This window comes from Mustela putorius, unplaced genomic scaffold (assembly GCF_011764305.1).
Source record: "Mustela putorius furo isolate JIRA1106 unplaced genomic scaffold, ASM1176430v1.1 tig00003898_pilon_pilon_pilon, whole genome shotgun sequence".
Lineage (NCBI taxonomy): Eukaryota > Metazoa > Chordata > Mammalia > Carnivora > Mustelidae > Mustela > Mustela putorius.
Window position 1 is genome coordinate 7,924,194 of NW_025422047.1, and position 23,230 is coordinate 7,947,423.

At 41.7% G+C, this 23,230-nt stretch overlaps 1 protein-coding gene across 3 annotated transcripts in view; it reads right to left on the bottom strand.

The window, feature by feature from the left end:
• INO80 (INO80 complex ATPase subunit) overlaps window positions 1-23,230 on the bottom strand; it is a 138,098-nt gene that overhangs the window by 2,940 nt on the left and 111,928 nt on the right. Inside the window, exons 28-35 of one of the 3 annotated variants that reach the window (XM_045067903.1) lie at window positions 21,013-21,107; window positions 13,494-13,566; window positions 5,805-5,963; window positions 4,952-5,054; window positions 4,096-4,184; window positions 1,444-1,596; window positions 979-1,138; window positions 52-267 (exon numbers count right to left, since the gene is read on the bottom strand). In XM_045067903.1, the coding sequence (XP_044923838.1) occupies window positions 52-267; window positions 979-1,138; window positions 1,444-1,596; window positions 4,096-4,184; window positions 4,952-5,054; window positions 5,805-5,963; window positions 13,494-13,566; window positions 21,013-21,107 (1,048 nt within the window). Of the gene's footprint in view, window positions 1-51; window positions 268-978; window positions 1,139-1,443; window positions 1,600-4,095; window positions 4,185-4,951; window positions 5,055-5,804; window positions 5,964-13,493; window positions 13,567-21,012; window positions 21,108-23,230 lie in introns of all 3 variants that reach the window. The other 2 variants (XM_045067902.1, XM_045067904.1) reach the window with 2 other exon arrangements.

Here is a 23,230-nt window from a genome sequence, read left to right on the forward strand (position 1 = left end):
CCCTCTCCAGAATGGAGCCTACAGCTCACCCCTGCCCCGGGGCCTCCGCACCTTTAGACACATTGTACCCGTATGCAGCATAGGCTGCTGCTGAGGCTGCCGCGGCCCCTGCTTTGGCTCCTGCCATTGCAGCAGCACTGCCCGCGGTGGACTTCCTGCTCCGGCCTTTCCCTGCTCCTTTGGCTGTGCTTCCTGAACCTTTGGGGCGGCCTCGGCTTCGAGCTGAGTGACCACGTCCTGCAGATGGCATTTCCTGAATGGAAATTCCTGTGGGAACAAATGGGCCAAGAGGGAAAAAGAGTCAATCTCTTTACATGTTAACAGAATCTTCCGCGGACAGGTAGGGCTGGCTCTCGGGGTTTTTAGGATTCCCATGGAGGGATCCGTCCCCATTTAATGGCTGGGCCAAGGAGTCACAGAGTTAGTAAGAATTCTGAACAGTTAACACAGCCGGATTCCTTAAGTTGCTTTTCATTCGAAATGAGTGGTTGCATTACAACTGAATTTCTTCCTTAAACTAGATCATTACTAAAGGAGCCCCAGGCGTGTACTGCCTATGGTTCACCTGTGTGCTTCAATGTGCTCCTGCCTTGTTGAGTCAGCTTTTACTCCCAAGTTTTAAAGCTAGAGCTCCTCAAGAAATAGCACCACTGGGCCCCACAGACCAAAGTGAAGAAAGGCCCAGAGAAGCAAACTTTAATTAAAAACTAGCAAAAATGAAGGTGGAATATGAAATACAGGGCTGACTAGAAAACAAAGAAGTTTGAAATCTTTATAAAGTTCTTTCTCCCTTTCACTTGACAGGGCTAGTGAAAGAATAGGCCTATCAATTCCCCTTTTTCCTCCACTCCACTCTTCTTCACAGATAGTAGAAAATGCCATGATCGTAGGAGTTGGGACTTCATCCAGCACGAAACCAACACCTCTCCTGAGGCACTGGACCAGGCCCAAGCTGTACGAGACAGCAGTACCACTCACCATTCACAGTATCTGAAACGGAGCCTGTTATGGAGGCAGGAGAGTTGGTGGCCCGAGACTGGGGGGCTGACGAGGCTGGGTCGTCCACGATGACTAGCATATCACTGCTGCTCTCATCAGGGGGGATGGAGCCGGTGTGCAGCTCACTGCTGATGGAGATCTGGAGGAGGAAGGGTCGAGATCACCACCGTTCTTGGTGCCCACAGCCCATGGCCCTCAGACCCATGTGAGGACGTGTTTCTCAGCCCTTGTCACTATTTCCCTCTCCTGCCTGGCTTCGTTCCTGAGGGTAAAATTCCCTGCTCTGGCTCCAGAGAAGCCAGCCTGTCCTCATTTCCTTTTTTCCTTATGGATTCCATGTGCAGCCCCCTTCCCCAAGGCAGGAGAACTCCAGGAGAAGCGAAGGCTACCAGATCAGGACATAGTCCGCATTGCCGGGATGAAGGCATCTAAAAGGAGCCTCACCTCACTGAAAGGGCTGGGCATGGCCGAGTCCACGCTAATGAAGGAGTCGTCCCCGTCAGCAGAGAGGTTGGAGTTATCAGCCGAGGGAACAAATGGGATCACTAGGTTCACACCCTCCTTTCTCCTTTTCCCATCCAATTCATCTTCCTTTTTCTTCTGGGAACACACAAATCAAGAAATTTGGAAAAAGCATGAAGATAGGTACCAAAAGAAAAGGGGTTGGAAAAGAAAGTGATGACAGAAATCTGACTCTCTATAAACTGGCAGGTTTTTCCCCCCTCCCCAATTAGCATACTTTTAAGGAAGGAAAAAACTCCTAAGGAAGAAGGAAAGGAAAAGCTTAAGAAGAATTTATGTATATTCTACCCCAGTAATACAGAGGTGCAAGGCGGGCCAGTCACACTGCATCAGGGCTGCACAAAGCCTGACCCTTGAGGGGCATGTCCAAGCCACAGCACTCACAGGGATGGAACTGATTCCGTCCTCCAAGAGGGAGGCCCAGTGCCTTTAGTGTATTTTCTGCACATCTGTTTTCATTCTGCCTTCTTTTTAAGTATGCATAAGGAGGACAAAGGTTCTTATCATACCCAAGAAATAATGAGTTGCTTTTGTCATTACTTTCTCAGTTTACATGTAAATGCTTATGGGTTGAGCTACATTAAGCAGGTCTAGAACTATCTAGGGCTCTGTTACAGATTAGGGACCTGAAATCGCAGAATGTGCTTAGAAAATTCTAAGAATCACATCCACTCACTGCATCTAAAGGCATCTGTACCCACCCCTACATCAGGGTTAATGTCTTTGTGTGGTTTATACTACCACTGGATGTTTATCTGAAATTTCTTCTTTTTTTTTTTTTTTAGATTATTTATTTATTTGACAGTCAGAGATCACAAGTAGGCAGAGAAGCAGGCAGAGAGAGAGAGAGGAGGAAGCAGGCTCCCTGCTGAGCAGAGAGCCCGATGCGGGGCTCGATCTTGGAACCCTGGGATCATGACCTGAGCCAAAGGCAGAGGCTTTAACCCACTGAGCCACCCAGTCACCGCTATCTGAAATTTCTCTACTCAGAGCAGGGATGGCTTCTGATGCAAAATCAGTAAACCCTATAACACTCTGTATTAGAAAACCACCTGCTGTGGTTCAAGGATTTCATTGCTGTAGTCTGGATTAATTCCCCTCCCGTCAACCTCCATTCCAAACTGCATTTATAATTCCGTGACTGAGGGTCATTTGTTTGTTAATGTATTGTGCCTTTAACTTTAGACAGCTTTTTATTTTGCTATCCTGTTGGCTCAATAATGCTCATGGTATCAACTGTATTGCAAAGTAAATTTACTGAATTTGGGCTAAAAAAACAAATGAACAAATAAAAAACAAACCCCATCTTTTCTTCTTTGATGTTATTTCTGAATATTGAAGCTATTTTAATTCTAAATAGTAGTAAGTAATGGGTTAGAGATTTGAGGGTGGAGTCACAGTTCCTAGATTTTCAACTTTGATATAGTGAGTACCAAGGCATCCTTCATGTTAGAGACAGTTCTGCTTAGCAGAAGGTACAGATGAGGGTGTGGATTTTACAAAAGGAAGAGTTGGTGTATCTACTGGAAGATGGTCAAGTCATACAGACAAGCTCCGAGGCTGCTGACTATCAGTCAAGGTCATATGGCCAAAGGGACAAGGGACGTGAGGTCTAACACAAGCTTGGATAAGGGGAAGAACTCAACCTCCACTTATTACAGAATCAATGTTAACATGTGGCCAGACAATAGGCTTCAGACAAATCAAAGTCCATGGAAATGAAGCCTGGACAACTGGTTGGCCTGAGGACCCAGAGCGATCCACATGCCTGAAGCCCATGGTAGCTATCTTATCCAAGACCAGGGCTGATAAAAGTGGGAAGGGCAGCACGACTCAAAGGTAAACCAAATCCACTAGAAAATATTAGGAAGTACTTTCTGGAAGCTAGTAAAGTGGTTCTGAACTAACAATACTTCAGTGTTAAATCTGGGAACCTGGTCGGAACCAATGGGCTGACTCCTGAAACAAGAATAATTCCTGAAAGCCTCACTTGGATTCACTTCTCAATAAAGACCAGGAATAAGGATCACTGAAATAAAACTCTGGCAGAAACAGCAAGACAGGGAGAAATGTAAGGGGAACTACAGTCCATTTTGCAGTTGGCCTGGTGGGGTTAAGTGGGAAATGTCAGAAGGGAGACAAAAACCAGCTCTAATCTTTCGTATAAATTAGAGAAAAAAAAGATGAACAGACTGGCCAGTGATTTCTTTTGCTGACAGCAGATGACTAGCAGAATTAAAGTAGGATTGGATATAATGACCTCTTAGGCCTTTTCTAAGATTCTGTGGAATCTGATAATGTAAGTAAGATTCATCTCATCCATATTTAGCCCCATGCTTTGCAACAACCCCAACAAATAGTTTCCAGAATTCCATGCGACCAAACAAGGTAGGTCTGTGTGGGGACTACCCGTCTACCAAGGCCACATTTCTCCTGGTCAAATGTCAATCAGCATAGAACTACTACTCACCACATACAGAGCTGAAGCTGGATACCAACCGTGGACCCAAAGCCTTTTTTAAAGCACTGCCCTGTCCCCTACTGGTCCCTGATGGCCACCCAACCTTGAGATACCTTTTCTGCATACTTTTCCCGCTTGCGCTTGCGTTCTTTGACTCGGTTGGTTTCCTCCTGCTGCCGTTTCTCTTCTTGCCGCAGTCTCACTAACAAGAAAATAAAAAAGATGTGAAGATCTGATGAAGTGCCTGTGGTAATCAGAATCCTCATTCTCTGAAATTAAGTTGGCCACATCCTCTGGTATTTATGTTCTAGGACAGGACTTCGGTCTAGGGCAGATTAACTGGTTTTTTAACATGGAGAGGGAACAGAGTTCTTGGATTTTTAACAGTTTTGGGGTTCAAACCATCATTCGGTTAAACTGTCATGGTCCATTTCTTGACTTTATTCTTTCCTCTTTTCTTTTCAACCTTTTAATACGTTTGCAGAGTCCTGAAAAGGTTTTAGAAGGTGGTGGCTATTGTGAGCACTGTAAGACATACTTCCTTGATGTGATACTGACATCCCCAGAGGCTCACAAGGTAATTCTGAAACCAACTGTTCTCAAAGTCAGCAATACATGGGAGAAGTGCTATAGCAGTGTGTTTCTCCCAACTTCTCCATAAACGCATTTCTTTAGACAGAAAGAGTAAATTCATTACTGCTGAGGAGTCTAGAGATATAGCCTCCCTGATGCAAATTTATTCAAAGTCATAGTACTTTTAAAACAAATTGAGTTTTGCCTTCTACTCCGTAACACATTCTTGTTTGGGTTTTAATTTAACATGAAAAACATTTCTCCCCAAATATAGTCTTTGGCTTTGCTTACCCTTAGCACACAGCTAAGGAGCCCTATCATTTTTAGATGGGAGGGGACAGAGAAAAATTTTCTGTAGGGAAGAGAGAGCTTTAGTAAGAGGTATAGAGTACGTACATTTCTTCTCCAGCTCTTCATCATCCAGAAGAAGACTAACTACCTCTTTGGGTTTCAAAGTATCTGGTTTGAAGTTCCCACCAGAAATCACCATCCGCTGAATCTATACCAAAGCAGATCAAAACATCACCAGCAGGCACCCATTCCCTTATGGCTAATATCCAGAAAGAAGGTGACATCTTTCTCAATCTGCTCCTCTGGCACTTGATTCTCATTTATCTCACCAGCTCATCCAGATTATTTATCCGACAGAAAGAACAATGAAAACTATTTTTGCTTGGGACTGCTAATTGATAGCTAGAAGATCCAATAATATTGAAATCAAGATGAAGGGGCACCTAGGTGGCTCAGTGGGTTAAAGCCTCTGCCTTCAGCTCAGGTCGTGATCCCGGGATCCTGGGATCAAGCCTCTGCTCAGCAAGGAGCCTGCTTCCCTTCCTCTCTCTCTGCCTACCTGTGATTTCTATCTGTCAAATAAATAAATAAAATCTTAAAAAAAAATCAAGGAAACTAGCAAATCTGGCATACAACTTAGAGATCGTCAAATTGAGAGTACTAGGAAGAGCTCAAATGTCATTCTTTCTTTCCCTGAATGGGAAAGTATGTGAAACAGGAGAGCCATGACTGGTGTCACCCTCCCATGAACCACAGCCCTATCTAGCCTGTAGACACCATTAGGACAGAAAAGGAGTGAGGAATGAACAGCCAAGGCAGTGGGACTTGATTTTATTTTCTATTCAGAAGAACTTTTCATCCCCTTCTGATCCATGGAAGGCAAGAGTCTTAGCCCAGTACACGCGGCTGACTTTCCAGCTTCTCCACCACTGCACTACTTCCTCTGCCTGTTGCTTACCTCACTCTTCTCCTTGGCTCGCTGTAGAATGCGCTCTTCAATGGTGCCTTTACAGATGAGCCGGTACACGGTAACCTGCTTTGTCTGCCCCAAGCGGTGGGCCCTGTCCATGGCCTGTTGGTCCACAGTGGGGTTCCAGTCACTATCATAAAAAATCACCTGCACGGGCAGAACAAGAATACATCAAAGACAAATACATCTCTTATGGCAAGACCAGGAATTCTGAGGGCAAGCCAGTCACTTGCAGCCCCTGCATTAAGGGCATGAAGATGAATGCACATCTACTCATAAAAACCAAGCCAGTCTTTCACTTGCCTTGGGCAAAAGAGACATACTCTAGCTCCCCCACCTCCCCACCCCGGATTTTCATTTAAAAAGAGGGAACAGCAATAATATTAATAGTTACCTACTTAATACTTAGTGCTCACTATGTGCCAGTCACTGTTCTAGTTGCTTTATGTGTATTAATTCACTTAAATCCCATAATCACTATGATTTAGGTACTATTAAGACCCCCATTTTATAGATGAGGAAACTGAAACACAAGGAAATTACAGAATTTATCTAGGATCACAGAGCCTAAGTACCTGGTAGGCCTATGAGGTGGGGGGAATATGAAAACCTTCTTTCTTTCTTTCTTTCTCTGTTTTTTAAAGTTTTCATGTATTTATTTAAGCAATTTCTACCCTCAATGTGGACCTTGAACTCATGACCCCAAGTTCAAGAGCTACATGTTCTTCCAACTGAGCCAGCCCAGCATCTCTGAAAGCCTTCTCTTTAACACTTAGTCTACTATGGTAAGGGATAGGCATAGCTTTCCTGGCATTCTCCAGCTCCTATTTCCTATCCCTTGAATTCAGCAAAGAAACATTTAAAGGTTTCCTAGAAGCTACTTCTGGTTTGCTGAACAACAAACAACAAACTCTCCTCTCCTCTCCCCCACAAGTGATCCTACAGCCAAGACTCCTGGGTCCTCAGCCCTGAGGCTACTATTCAATACAGGAGACTTCCTGAAAGAAAGCCAGTTCCAAATGGTCCTCATGTGTCCTCATCCATATTCAAGCAAGTCACCAAATCTAGCCACTGCTTCTTCAGAACGAACCTCTCGTTTTTACAGTCCCATTGTCCCTATTCTGAACTGGGACCTTATCACCTACACCTGGATCGCTGCCACTGTCAGACCAGCAGGCTTTCAAGAGTTCAGTTTCTCTTTTTTTTAAGTCTACTTTGGGTACCACTCTAGCCCACTCTATTTCCCTGCCAGTTACGCAGTAACACACCAAGCCCAAACTCCCCTTAACAATCAGGTCCTGCTATACTAAGCCAACTTCATTTCTATTCTTTTCTAAAATAAACATGTCCCTTCCTTTCTGTTAGAGAGGTCTCTTCAGTGCTCCTCACTTATGACTGTCTGCACCACTTTTTGCTTAAGCTTTTTTTCTGACCTATAGACCCTCAATTCTTCTCTATTGGTCCTTTAAGGTCTGATTCAAGCTTCCCACGTTCAAGAAGGCCTCCCTGATTTTTCCTGACTGTAACAATGTCCCTTTTCCTATTCCTCATGGATTCCTACTAGCAATAATAATGGTGAAAATATGTTCAGCACTTACAATGGCAATAGTGTGCATACATGGGTCACTAAATTTTCACACAAACCTTGTGTGTTTCCTTTATCAATCAGAAAGAGACTGGCCTGAGTCCTAACAGGCTCCTTCCACAACCTGCACTATTAACAATACCTTGCATTGCCTATCCTGGCCCAAGTTCTCACTTAATCACTATCTTCTATGGGTGTCCAATTATTCCATGTGTATTATTTAAAAAATCTCTCTATCTAGTCATATTGTAGGACAGAGAGCATCCATCAGTGTAAAGAAGAATGCCACAAATACTAGTCAATTAATACTAGAATCTCTAAGGGGACCGATCAACACTAGACCAAGCCTAAAAATGTAAACTGAGTGATTTACTCCGAAGTAATTTATTTGTTCTCTCATTTAAAATTGGACACAATCCTGCCATTCTCTGCAGAATTCAGACTTTGAGTGAAGATGGACAAAAGGCATCAGCATTTTCAACACTATTGCCTACAATAGGAAACCCCCCACTGGCTCTTTCTGGAAGCTGTGCTTGAGTCTGGCGCCTTAGACCACTCGGCCATCCTGACACTGCCACTGGCTCTTTCTGATGCTGCATCTTTTGTCTTGCTTTTACATGAGGTATAATCCCACAATTTTTAGCATCAGTCAGAATCCTCAGGAAGAAAATTACTAACTGCTTGACAAAGAAAAGAAAATCATTGTGAAAACTTACTGCTATCCACAGTGTCCACAGACCTAGGATTTTGAAGCACACAATGCTTACATTTGTAAAGGAGCAGAGCAAACCTGATGACAGGATATTTTGGAGATTCAACAGGATATGCAAAATTATAGAAAATCTACTTTAAACTTTCAGAGAGAACAAGGATGAGAAGACAGAGTTAATGTAATGGAGGCCTCTGATTGGATAGGGGAGAAACACTACTTGCTCAACACATATAAAATGACTATTACTGGGGCGCCTGGGTGGCTCAGTGGGTTAAGCCGCTGCCTTCGGCTCAGGTCATGATCTCAGGGTCCTGGGATCGAGTCCCGCATCGGGCTCTCTGCTCAGCAGGGAGCCTGCTTCCCTCTCTCTCTCTGCCTGCCTCTCCGACTACTTGTGATTTCTCTCTGTCAAATAATAAATAAAATCTTAAAAAAAAAATAAAAATAAAATGACTATTACTGGAAAATGACAGTTGATGTCTCATCTAAAAGATAGTACCCTTAGTTAGTTACCTAAGCCTGAGGCAATGGTGCAGCAGGAATTTGTAATGGGAAGTTCTATATTATGAATCATTTCATAGGTGCTTTCTTAACATTCACATTTTTTCCTGGAAGTCTCAGTGGCAACCAGATCTGATTCAACTTAGGTTTTTTGAGCTCATAAAAGGTAAAAAAAAATTAAAGCTAAGGGGAGAGGTTGGCAATTTAACTTCAGAGTAACTCCCACATTTAGTGACTAATTATCATTTATTTATTTTTTATTTATTTTTATTTATTTTTTAAAGATTTTATTTATTTATCAGAGAGAGAGAGGGGGAGAGAGCGCGCACAGGCAGACAGAATGGCAGACAGAGGCAGAGGGAGAAGCAGGCTCCCTGCTGAGCAAGGAGCCCGATGTGGGACTCGATCCCAGGACGCTGGGATCATGACCTGAGCCGAAGACAGCTGCTTAACCAACTGAGCCACCCAGGCGTCCCGACTAATTATCATTTAAATGGGTTAAAAGAGGTGGGGAATTTGGGAGGACTTGAATAAAATAAGATTTTCTTAAGAAAAATACTTATCAGGAAAAAGTATGAAGTATCCACAAGCTAGGTAAGTTAAAACAAGAAAAAATACTTATCAGGAAAAAGTATGAAGTATCCACAAGCTAGGTAAGTTAAAACAAGAACGGGAGAACTAAAAGAACTAAAACAAGAAGGGGAGAACTAAAAACTAAACCAGATAGAAGGTTTCCCCACAGTGGGAAAGTGAGGATACCTAGATTCGGTATTCAGGTTTATGGAGCTCAGTGAGACATTCTAGAGAAAAACAACTAACAATTAAAGGATAAGAACAACTAACTTAGCCAGTAAAGAGGAAAGCAAATCAATGGATGGCCACAAAGCATGGCCCAGCAATGACTAAGTGGAAATGTATTAAGAGAGAGCACCTCCGTGAAGCTGTATATGCCAAGCCGGACGGCATGAGGGGAGAGGGAGGTGACAGCTGAGGAGGGGTGGAGGCACTGGCTTTATAGGTCAATGAGAGGGAGTTGCAGGGAATGAGGGAGTGAAATAGAAAACAGGAACATTTTGAGAGGAACTCGGAAAAGTTGGGCCAATGCTTGGAGGGTGAAACTCTCACCCAAGAGAATCGGTGGGAGCTCAGCATTGGGAAGGCCGAAAGCTCTCTGTCCCATATTGTCTCATGGGACATAGAAGAATCTTCACATTGCCACCAAGAGAGAAAAGCTCCTCCTTCTTTCTCTACAAGTGAGCATTTAAAACAGGTCTGACCCAAGAACAAAACAAACATGGGGCACCTGGGTGGCTCAGTGGGTTAAAGCCTCTGCCTTCGGCTCAGGTCATGATCCCAGGGTCCTGGGATGGAGCCCCACTTCGGGCTCTCTGCTCAGCGGGGAGCCTGCTTTACCCTCTCTCTCTGCCTGCCTCTCTACCTGCTTGTGATCTCTGTCAAATAAATAAATAAAATCTTAAAAAAAAAAAAAAAGAACAAAACAGCGCAGTTTATAACAACCCCTCACTAAAGACAGACAAATGCAAAGAGATCCCTACTTTAGGAAAAATATACAAAGAACAAAACAATAAGGGGCCATTAATCACATGCTAAAATCTTGTTTTTAACTAACAGAGTGGGCCAGAGTCCCACTGTTTACAAAATACACGTTTATATATGCATTTTCAATCATAAGACATTAAGTTTTTCCTGACATCTTAGGCTGACTAACCTCTTCCTTGTCCATAAATGGTTCTGGGGAATCTTCCAAAGCTAAATAAATCTTAGGACAAAGGAAGAATGCCAGGCAAGCAGTTAAGCCTATTGTTTCTCTAATCTCTCTCTCTCTCTCTCTCTCACACACACACACACACATACTGACTTCACACAAAGCATAACCTAGAAATTCATTTCAATCTTGAGGAACATTTTACTGAGAAGTATTCCAGGAGGTTCTGATTTACAAGTAGGTCCCCAAAGCCTTCCCCTCAAAATTAAATGTAAATTACTTTGGAACTAGGAACTCAGAACATTCAGAGCCCTTTCTCTCTAGTTCCTAGGATGAAAAGGGAATTCCTACCTCTACTCCTCTAGGGATGGGTTCAGCCTACTTTGTTTCTCTGTGGCTGGCAGGAGCTCCTAACCTCACAGGGCAAATTATGTGAATACTGGAAGCATAAAGCAGGATTTCCTTGCTCAAATCTGTTTTTTTCTTGACTATGCAAATAAATGACTAGAAGAACTATCCTGTCCCTTTTTAAAGATTTATTGATTTGCAAAAGAGAAAAAGCGTGCAAATGAGCTGGGGGGGGGGCAGAGGGAGACAAGCAGACCACACTGCCCACCAGTGAGCAGACCCTGAGATCATGACCTGAGCCAAAATCAAGTTTAACTGACTGAGCCACCCAGGTGCTCCAATAACTACTTAAGAAACCACAGACCAAACCTGAGACAGGCAAGCTGAGATGCGTTTTAATTACATGAACTTATACTTTCTACTGAACTCCAGACCCTGCTGCCTGGGTGACCTCGCCCTTCAATGTTTGCTAAGAATCTTGAACTGAATACACCCCAAACCAAACTCTCAATTTCCCCTCTCAAACCCGTTCCTCCCAGCATCTTCCCTTTAATTGGTAATTGATGTCTCCATCATGCCAGGTGCCTAAGTCTAACATCTTGGGAGTTTTCTTTGACACCTCCTACATATCCCACATCCAACGTAGCAACAAACTCTACAGCCCGTGCCTCCAAAACACATGGCAATTCCTATTATTTCCGCCTGCCTCCAGCTTCTACACCTGTCCAAGTCACCATCACGTAGTGTCTAACTCTTACCTGAATTTCCTGCTTTTACCTTTCTCCTTGTAGATCTTCCCACACTATTCCCCAAAACCAGAGGGATACATTTAAAACTCAAGCCACATCAAGTTACCGCTCTGTTCAAATGCTTCCAGGGGCCTCCCATCTCAAAAGTCTTACAAGCCCATGAAGCCTTCCACGATCTGCTTCACAACACTTATCTGGCAGCCTCTCCTGCTCATCCATTCTGTTTCACCTACAAACGGCTGCTCACTGTGGTCCGATCACGCCAAGCATGTTCTCGCCACAGGGCTTTGCACTTATCTCTTCTGCACGGAATGCTCTTCCTTCTGCCAGATACATGCTTGGCTTGCTTTCTTACTTTCTTTAGATCTTGGCTCAAGTGTCACCTTATCAGAGAAGCTACACCAGCACACATAAAACAACCATCCCCAATCATGAATGGTATCTTGAAGAATAAACAGAAGTTTACCAGGTGGAAAAGGTGCTGAGCAAAGAGTTCGTGCAGCAGTGTAATACAGTATGGTACATCCAAGCACAAAAAGTCAATCATTACTTCTGGAACATAAATTTGGAGAAGGGGTCTGGCAGTTAGACTGAAAAGGATAAAAGCCACAAAATAAAGGGCACCGTGTGCCATGTAAAGGAGCTTATCCTTTGTCTTGTAAGATGATGAAGACTCCCTGAGAGTTTGAGGTAAACTCAGCAGCAAGGGTAACAAAGAAGGGTGTAAGTAAACCAAGAGAATTAATATGGGGCTGGGGGCTGAGACTGGACTCCGAAAGATTCACTAGGAGAAAGTGGTGACTCCTGTACTCACATTGAGATTATGACTAAGTTAGGACAGTATGGAATGCTTAAAAAAATAGAGCTGAGAACCAAGGAGTAAAGAGAAAGCCAAATTTCTGCTCTCTGATGTCACATCAAGTGAGCCACCACGTCAGAGAACCCACAACATAGCAACCACCAATGACAGCCTTCCCTTAAGATGACCGAAGCTGATGATGGGTACGTTAGATCTAGCATCGATCCAGCGACACTTCCAGCAGTTCTTAGGCCCTGGAGTCTTGTCCAAACCTGGTTAACTGGCTGATGAGCTTTACGTGCCAAGGAAGGTACAGCTGAGTTCTGTATATTCTACTTAGTGATGTTACAGAATCTGCTTCTTTCTTGAGGTCGGGTAGCCCTACAGTATAGTAGTTAATAAGGAGAGAGAGTGGACATAGCCTAGGGGTGCAGATTAGGGAACATGGGCTCTAGTTCTAGCTCTGTAGCTTGTGAGTCTATTCATACCTCTTCTCCCCCTTCTACCTCATTTCTCCATGACTCTACAGGGTTTGCATTCTCCTCCTGTTTCTGGGAATTTTCATGTTCTATATTTCAAAAAGCACCACCACAGTAGCCACATAAAATGACATTTTTAGAGCCATTACATGCTACAAAACAATTTCATATGCATTTTTATGTCTCAAGGTTACTGAAATTGTTATTAAATATATTTGAACACTGGGAAAAATTCTGAGATTCAAAAGGAATGTTCTTTTCCACTTCAGTCAACTGAAGTATTCTTCCAAGGAGGCTGGGTATGAAAGGATAAATAATTTTGATACAATGTCTTCATTTTAAAATTAACAATTTCATTGTGAAGTTTGGGATAAAAAAAAATGAGTTTTTCCCATGGTGGAATAATGCATAAAAGCAATAAAACAATAATTTCTGATTTGTTCAGTTATAGCTCCTAAAAACAAATTGTTAACCCAGCCAGATTATTTAAATCTGTTTATTCACTGAGATACTCCAAGTGTTTAGAACAATATTGGACACATAGTTGGCATTCACTAAAAATTTGTTGAATGAATGTGTAAGAAACCTATTCACACAGAATGGACAGCAAAGTCCAGAAGGAAAGCTAAAATGTCCTAGTTCCAGCCAAAATGCAACTATTATCTTTTAACATAATGAGGCAAAGAAATAAAAAGTGTGACCCAAAGTAAAGGGTAATGCCAACTGAACAACATATTTAAAACCTGCATATCTGGTATGTTGTGCTCTTATTACTCACTGTATCTGCAGCAGTGAGATTGATACCAAGTCCTCCAGCTCGTGTGCTTAGCAGGAACACAAAGATGTCATTCCTGTAGAAAAGGGAAGAAGATATGTTAAGAGGGAATACTGCAAGAGAAAGAAAGCATGTGGCAATAGACAGGGATCTCTGAAAACAGAGTGGTGTCCAGAACTGGAAAGGGTTACCCAGGCCTGATCCACATTTCCTGACATACTGTACCAAGGTGCTCTGATGTTAAAATGAAATCATGGTTGTCATCTTTTAATGTGCAGATATAATTCTGCTGCCTACTAATACTGATGGACTGATAGGTGGTATAATTATAAATATGTAGCAAACCTCAACAGAAAAACATGTGATCATGGAAGTAGCTACATAATAGTCGTAGTTCAAACAAGTCAAACCATTTGAAGTTCACACAGAGGGTACAAAAACCAGTATTCCTTGGCGCTTCCCCCAGGAATCATGACTACCAATAATGTGGAAACTAACGATTTTAATTCCCAAAGCACTCATTTTCAGAAGAATAAAATCAGTCCCAGAAAAATGACCCTGAGGTCAGGACTAAGAACCAGGTCATGGCTTCAACATATTAAGCTGAATTTAGGATCAATCTATGAAGACTTAAAGTACTTTTTAAAAGGGGTGCCTGGGTAGCTCAGTGGGTTAAGCTGCTGCCTTTGGCTCAGATTATGGTCTCAGGGTCCTGGGATTGAGCCCCACACTGGGCTCTCTGCTCGACTGGGAGCCTGCTTCCCTCTCTCCCTACTTGTGATCTTTCTCTCTCTCTCTGTCAAAAAAATAAATAAAATCTTAAAAAAAAAAAAAAGAAAGAAAGTACTTTTTAATGAATGGCAACATAGGCCCCATGATTGGGTACAGTTGCCTCAAGTTTCTCTTGACATCCCTTGTCCTTTTAAAGAAACCCAGAATTACAAGAAAACCAGTAGGTACCACTGTCACTCATTCAGACAACAAATATTTACTGAATACCTTCTAGGAATAGGGCCCAGGCCAGATCACAGTTAGGAGCCTTGGACCACAAGATTTATCTAAGATTTATCTATGTACACACACACACAACTAGGGGCTCAGTTTGAACCCAATTCTTGCATATTTTTAAAGATTCTCTTGCATTTTTTTTTTTTAAGGGCAAAGTGAAATGAAAGTTTATTAAATGAAGGTGAGAACATAAAGGAAAGAAAAAAGCGCCCGAGAGTGAGTGGGCTTCCAAGTGGATTGACACTGAGGGTTTTCACGAACAATCTTTTTTTTTTTTTTTACTTTGGAATACGGCAAAGGCAGTCCTTTTTTTTTTTTTTTTTTTTTATAAATAAACATATATTTTTATGCCCAGGGGTGATTCTCTTGCATTTTTATATTCCTGCCACCCAAGGTTATTTTCCAGAACATTTCAGAGAGAAAGGAACTGCAGTATACCCGTGAGCAAACTTCAGTCCTTCAAATCAAGCTGCTAATCCCTTTTCTCATGATTAAAATGAGGAATACAACGAGAAATTCATTTAGACCAGTGTTATTCAAATTGCAGGTCACACCTCTTACTGGCCATGAACTCAGTTCAGTAGATCTGAACAACATTAAAGAAAAAAGAAAGGAATAGAACAGATTAGAAAATACAGGGGAACCTGGCTGACTTAGTCGGAAGAGCATTATGACTCAAGTTTCAGATACGGCATAGAGGTATTAAGAGGTACTAAATTCCAGTGTAAAATGAATTTTATTTATCCCTTGATGCTTTTCTTCCTTGGTAAAAAGTCATTTGACTGAAGGTCTGTTTCCTGGACTATAAAATGAGGATGCTCTGAATACAGCTGAAGTGACTAAGCAATGACACATCAACAGTAAACATGAGTATCAGGAAAGGAACTATTTTGAAATTAGCATCCTGGTTAATCACGAAGCTGTGCTGGTCCTAGAGAAATCAGTCCATTATTTGCATTTAGTTACATACAAGATTCCTAGAGGCAGAATGATAACAAAGTATGTCTGCATGCCTGTTATAAGGCCAGATTCCAAAAGCTCTATACTCTACTCTCACTGAAGTTCTACTAGTTTTTTGTTTCTTTTTTTTTTTAAGATTTAATTTATTTATTTGAGAGAGAGAGAGAATGAGAGAGAGCACATGAGAGGGCAGAAGGGTCAGAGGGAGAAGCAGACTCCCCTGCAGAGCAGGGAGCCCAATGCAGAACTTGATCCTGGGACTCCAGGATCATGACCCGAGGTGAAGGCAGCCGCTTAAACGAACTGGGCCACTCATATGCCACTGAAGTTCTACTAGTTTATCCTTGAATTTTATCATCAAGTTTAATGTTTCATAACTTTACTTATTTAGATTATAAAATGTCCCCATTTATAGTTAATACATAGAGGCAAAACCAAAAAGTTAAAAGGCACATGCTAGTTTGCAAACACATTTTCCTATAGATATGAGATGATGTAAATGGAAGCTTGATACCTCATAGCCCAGAAGAGCGTATCTAACCACAGTGAGGCTGCAAATAAAAACTGACTGAGCTTCCCATGGCTACACTAATCTCCACAGAAAAATTTTTCCCTCTTTGACCCTGAGAAGACGGTCCCTCCCCATTCTTCTCTCTCCTGCTTTGGTGGATACAGAAGCAGCAGTCAGAGGCTTCTCTCCCATATCTGTGCGAGAGCTGATGGAGCCACCCAATGGCTGGAACTCTTGGGAATTCCTAAAGAAGTCCAGAGCCTGAGCAAGAGGTAGGGGCAGGGGAAGGAGATGAGACAGGGAGGGAGGTAGAAAGCAGTTGGGAACTACAATAATAAGGAAGGGTAAAGCAGGGGTGTCTGGATGGCTCAGTAGGTTAAGGGTCTGACTGTTGATCTCAGCTCAGGTCTTGATCTCAGGGTCTCAAGTTCAAGCCCCATGTTGGGCTCCACACTGGATGTGGTATCTACTTAAAAAAAAAGCAAGGTAGGAACACCGGGGTGGCTCAGTCACTTAAGCATCTACCTTCAGCTCAGGTCATGATCCCAGAGTCCTGGGATTGAGTCCTAAATCAGGCTTCTTGCTCAGTGGGGAACCTGCTTCTCTCTTTCCCTCTGCCTGCTTGTGCCCTCTAGCTCTGTCAAGTAAATAAATAAAATCTTAAAAAAAAAAAAAAAAGGGTAGAGGCAGAAAGATGGGTCATTTCCATAGTCTGGACAGCCAGAGATAAATCCCCAGATATGGAAAAATAAGGATTATGGAAACCTCACATTGTTAAAATAAATTACTATCCATCCTAGAACACACTGCTGGATCATTTATAAACAAAAACATCTAAATCAAACTGCTGAGAAGTTCCTTTCAACTTAATTAATCTAGTACTGATAATGTGAATTACTGTTTTGGGGGCTCTGCCTAAAAGGAAGAAAACAGGATCCCTGAAGGCAACAGGATGGTTTGGGTGCCCTCTAGGGGGCTGGAAACGAATTTCAACTCAGGGTTTCTGTTGAACAGGCCTCCAAGAGCAGGCTTCTGGGTGGTCTGTGAAGGAGCTTATGAAATCACGTAGAATAGACATGCTTAGGTCTTCTCACTCTTATTCTTGTTTAATGACCCACTGAGGCCACTATGCACCAAAATGTCCAAATAGTCCTGGGCATGTAGCCTAACCGAATGCAGTGAAGACTTGCTCAATGACTGAAAGAGAGCCAGAATGCTGGAACACTCTAAGAAAAATCAATGCTACACTCACTTTTTCTTACGTTTTCCAAAGGGATCAGATGATGTGTGTGTGTGTGTGTGTGTGTGTGTGTGTGTGTGTGTGTTAGAGAGAGAGAGAGAGAGAGAGAGAGAGGGATCCATTTGGTAAATGGCATTGGTAGTAAGAAGGGAAGTGAAGGCTGAGGCACTCCAGAGCAAAGACCTTGTGAATGGCTTCTAGGATCATGCACTAATCACATGTTCTGAATGTTGCCCAGTCAGGACATCCTGGCCAAACAGTCTTTGGTCTCAGTCAGACTTTTTCCTGGAAGGATCCCTCATAAATAAATCTTGTATGAAGGGAATGTAAATTGCTTTTTATAGGAGTTCTTGTTTACTCTGGCTGACCTTTGAGCCACAGGGCTCTCCAGTTGAAACCACCTTTTTTTCTTTTTGATGTCTTTTCATTATAATAATGAAAATATTTGGCAAGCCATGCTTTTTTGTTTTCAAAAACACCTGTCTTTTCTCTATATTGGGCTACATCAGTCACTCAAATTTAGAAGTTGAGAACTTCCCATTTGGAGGGGTCTTCCAGGGAAGCATCTTATAAGCACAGGCACAGTTCAGACCCTATATATGAGAAGAGATTATGTCCTACTCCTAATTCCAACTCTAGTCAACTACCTCATCATGTAGGCAGGGAAGGATACATTAGTTTGTTTTTCTCATTTTGCCTAATATTAGACACATGTGTTAAAATGATGGCTACTCAAATACTGAATCTCAATAAGTATCATTTCCTCCCTCTGGAAGCTTAAGTAAGGCTTCCCAAGAAAGCTGTGTAAAAACAAGTATTTATGAAGCAGATTTAGTATAATTTAATGGTGAAAATACCCTTCTTTTAGAGCTAAGCTTTTCAAAACTATTGTGCGACACTGGGATTGCCCAAACAAATGTTCCACAAATTACATGGACAGTTTCAGAAGTAATAAATTAGATACATCTACTAGTCGCTTCCACTAAAAGATCACTATAAAATATACTGAGCCTGGGATCTCATGTCCACTGGGTCAGCTAGAAGAAGAGCTGTACCTCTATGATTCAGAAGATCGAATTATAACAAATCAACATACTACAGCTCTGGTCAGACTCTAAATTGGCAGAATTTTCTACAGGGTAATGCGACAATTTGAAAAGTCTTAAATATTCAAATCCCTTCACTCTGTAATTTTCTTTGTCTGAATCTATTAAGAAAACTAAAATGCTGACAAAGCTTTGTAAACAAAGATAGTCACTCTAACAACAGAAATATGGTATAAATATCCAGTGTAATGGAGTATTAGTCATTAAAAATGATTACAAAGACTTTTTAAACGATATGTGAAGATGTTTAATATATAATGTTAAGTGGAAGAAATCAGGACAAGCAATCATATCCACAATATGGTATCAACATGTAAATACAACCACATACATATTAAAGACCAGAGGGATATACCTAAGAGTTGAAGCTCTTAGGTTGGAGTAGGCAAGGAAAAAGTAAAATATGTTTCATTTGATTTCAGAATCAAGAAAAGACTAAGATCAGCTGGTCAAAAAATTTTTCTTGGGGGAACATAACAATATGATGGGGTTATAGGGAGGCACTACCGTTGCAACCTCCTGGCATAGTCGAAAATCTGGACATAACTTCTGATTCTCCAAAAACTTAACTACTAACAGCCTACTGCTGACTAGAAGCCTCACTAATAATACAAGCAGTTGATTAACACATACTTTGTATGTTATGTGTATTTTATATTATAATGTTACAATAAAGTGAACTAGAGAAAAGTTATTAAGAAAAGCATAAGGAAGGGGTGCCTGGGTGGCTCAGTGGTTTAAAGTCTCTGCCTTCAGCTCGGGTCATGATCCCAGGGTCCTGGGATTGAGCTCCGCATCGGGCTCTCTGCTCAGCAGGGAGCCTACTTCCTCCTCTCTCTGCCTGCCTCTCTGCCTACTTGTGATCTCTGCCTGTCAAATAAATAAATAAAAAATCTTACAAAAAAAGAGAAAAGCATAAGGAAGAGAAAATACATTTATAGTACTGTTTTATATTTATCAGTAAAAAATCCATGATATAAGTGGACGAGCTGTGCAGTTCAAAACCATGTTGTTTGGAGGTCAACTGTATTATGCTTATACATGTCTCAATCAATTTAAGAATCTGCCAATAGCTTCTGTTAGGTGAGAAGCTAGGTTAGGCCGTCAGCACAGTTGCTCCTAGGTAACCAAGTGGAATAGGCTCAAAGCAGATCGTCCCTGTCCATTGTTGGTCAAATAACCACTTGAAATCAGATGTATAGGGACGCCTGGGTGGCTCAGTTGGTTGATGACTGCCTTCGGCTCAGGTCATGATCCCGGAATCCCGGGATCAAGTCCCACATCGGGCTCCCAGTTCCATGGGGAGTCTGCTTCTCCCTCTGACCTCCTCGCTCATGCTCTCTCTCACTGTCTCTCTCTCAAATAAATAAATAAAATCTTAAAAAAAAAAAAAAAGAAATCAGATGTATATCTTCAATTTAGAAGTTATGGGCTATAGGAGTAAAAGACTAAACCGAAACACGGGTTATCTCCTTACTTGTGCTTCATTATAAAGCATGCAATAGCAAAAAATATCAATCAGAGGGCACTCTATGTGGAGCCATGAATGTATTTTAGGCTAAACTGTTTTATATCTGAAGTAAACTTTGCTTTAAAACTGAAATGAAAGAAATGAAAAACTGTGGCCTAAATACAAATGACTAAGTGCTTAATTTTCTTCCCAAGAATTCAAAACTTAAATACTAACCACCTACACAATTAAAGTCCAAAAATCCAGAACTGTTGAGATTTACAGAACATTAAGATCTGCTCTATTCTTCAGTTATCCAGGTCTAAGTTCAGGAGCCCTGTTACCAGCTAGTGGAGCTTGGCTTTCTCCTTGGAGGGAACAGTAACCAGACTCTGCTTATTATAATGAGAACCTGCACTTAGGATAATTATGACTCCGTAAGCCACCAGCATCCAGCAGGCGGTACTTGAAATTTCATAGGCTCATTATCAGGTGGGAGAAGTACTGTAACTGAGAGCCGCCAGCTGAACAGATTGGGCATCACGGCGATTTGTCATACTGTACTGTATTACTACTACAGTGCTAGGGGGAAAACAGGAAAAAGGAAGGTATTTTCTTTAAACTTATACAAAAGAGGTAAGGAAAACAAACTAAAAATCAACTATAAGTCAATATCCAGAGACAGCCACTGTTAACATTTAGAAATACAGCCTTGTGGATTTCTTTCTACACATATATTATCCACATAAAGGAGGATCTTGATTCATACAGAGAAATCATTTCTTTTATTGCCCAAATAAAAGGGTAGCTAATTCGGTAAGAAGACATGTATTTTTTTTTTTTTTAAGATTTTATTTATTTATCTGACAGACAGAGATCACAAGTAGGCAGAGAGGTAGGCAGAGAGAAAGGGGGAGGCGGGCTCCCAGAGAGCCCAAAGCGGGGCTCAATCCCAGGACCCTGAAATCATGACCTGAGCCAAAGGCAGAGGCTTAACCCACTGAGCCACCCAGGTGCCCCAGAAGGCACATTTTGAATTCAAAAATTATTAAGTATTTGTTCTCTCTCTCTCTCTCTCCCACACACACATTGATCTGAACCAATAAAAGCCGATTTAGCTACCTCTTAAAATGACTATATCGTGACTGCTTAAAAGTATGAGGGATGCTGAGATCTCTTTTAAACTCATCATCTTAAGCACTAAAGGAAAATTAAATGAGAATTTTTATAATTTCTATTATTGTTACCTGTTCTGAAAATCAGCAACCATGTCCCGCCTCTCTGAGATCTTGGATGAGCCATCGAGCCTCATGTAGGTATGCTTCCTGTAAACCATGTATTCCTGCCAATCAGAGTAAACAGAAATCAGATGTAAACTGCTGTGTTCTAATTCCCACAACATCTACCCACCTTCTACTTCATCCTTACTGGGGCAAGTCATTATATCCAGAACAAGAAGAAAGTAATCTCAAAAGTATGAGAACTTAACTTGCAAATGAATTCACTGCCTGTATGTGAAAACTGAAGGTATCATGAAGACTACAGCCACCCTCAATTTCAACTTGGAAACCAATCGTATTCCTGCAGATTTCAGTAGGTTTCATGAAAATAAACCAACAAAATAAAATGAAATTTCGTAACAAAAATGGCCTTTCAGTCAGTGACCAGATGTTTCTCACAGCTATGGAATATCTAGTTCTCTTTCCATAAGGAACTTGCTCTAGTGTTTTGCTCCCCAAAGCACGCATCATTGTTAAGGGAAGCCTAAGCATCAGAGTGAACAGAAGATGAGGTAATCTTCCATGGCAGAGCATGTTCTAGACTTCACCTGTAAGAGGAATTACAACTTTTAATAATGGAGAAGAAACTTCAAGAGATGCAAGGGAGAGAACATAATGCCATCTTTAGAAGCTGCAATTCCTCTTACAAATGATGTCCAAATGAGCACTGATTTCCTCTTTCTTACCCCCGACTATATGGATTACACTTCAAAAAGTCCATTTGTAGAGGAACCATTATCAAAAACTCAACATAGCTGCTTATTTATAAGAAACACCATGAAACAATTATTTCAGTTCTAAAATAACTTTTTCTTATTGAAAAAGACTAGTTATTTCTACATTTGGGAGATGTCTGTGTTAATTCTCTATGGTCAGACGTTCATTTGTTGCAATATTTTCTTATTATACCTGGTTGGGTGTCTCAGCACACAAGGTTGCTACAGCTGGGTATGGCTGGTACAGTGCGTGTGGCAGCCTACTCTCAGAGCAAGTTAGTACCCAAACTCCTTTAATGGCTTGGCAGAGGTCTCTGGCTAGGGTATGTATGAGGACAGGCTGGTGACAAAGTAGACAAGCTCACTGAGGAACACATCTTCATTGTGGTTTGTATATATTTTTACTATTTCTTTCTTTCTCCAGTGGCTCTCTAAGGGCTTTGATAATCAAAGAGGAGTAGAACATATTCAAAGAAGAGTTTCAAGTTCATATTTAGTGGGACAGCCCTATAATGGCACTGGATTAATGGCAGAAGAGTAGGGGTATTTTACATAAGGAAGGATTCAGGGAAAAAGGTGAAAAATGAGAGCATGACGATAGTCTTGAAAGGCTCACTATAGCTTGGCAGTTAATCCAATCAGGAGATGCTGCCATCCAGAACAACCAAATAACTAGATTATACACAGAGACAGCCACTGGTTGGACTTCTACCACAAGGTGGGCTTTCTGCAACAAGCACTCTTGCCTTCTGAACCAGAATTTCTAACCACAGTGAGAGCATTGATGAAGGAATCTTCTTATAGATCTTTCTGTTGATATCACTTGTATGTCAAGGTCAGCATGACACCAGAGGTATTAATCCTAGACCATAGTCAAAGCAATGCTGATTATAGAGAGCCTGTTACTGAGGCAACAGAAGTGAATCTTTTCCGTTTACTGCTTTAAGCCTTTGCTCTTCCACCCAGGGGAGCAGTGGGATTTCAGAAGGCTTAGATGAGTTTAGATCTGATTTCAGTAAATAGCTTCAAAACAACAAGTAAATGGACATGGAAAAAGCAGCTAAAAGCAGAATAGAGGAATGTCTACACCCTCACATCACAGAAAAACAGCTAAAAGATGAAGGCAGAGATTTAAAAAAAAAAAAAAAGCAATCCAGTATTCATTCAAAAATTCTGGCTATGGGGCGCCTCGGTGGCTCAGTGGGTTACGCCTCTGCTCTCAGCTCACGTCATGGTCTCAGGGTCCTGGGATCGAGCCCCGCATCAGGCTCTCTGCTCAGTGGGGAGCCTGCTTCCCTTTCTCTCTCTGCCTGCCTCTCCGCCTACTTGTGATCTCTGTCAAATAAATAAAAAAATCTTAAAAAAAAAAAATTCTGGCTATACCAAAGCTATTCTAGATGTGTCTCTAAAATTCTGGGTGGTTTATGGGGCGCCTGGGTGCCTCAGTGAGTTAAGCCCTCTGCCTTTGG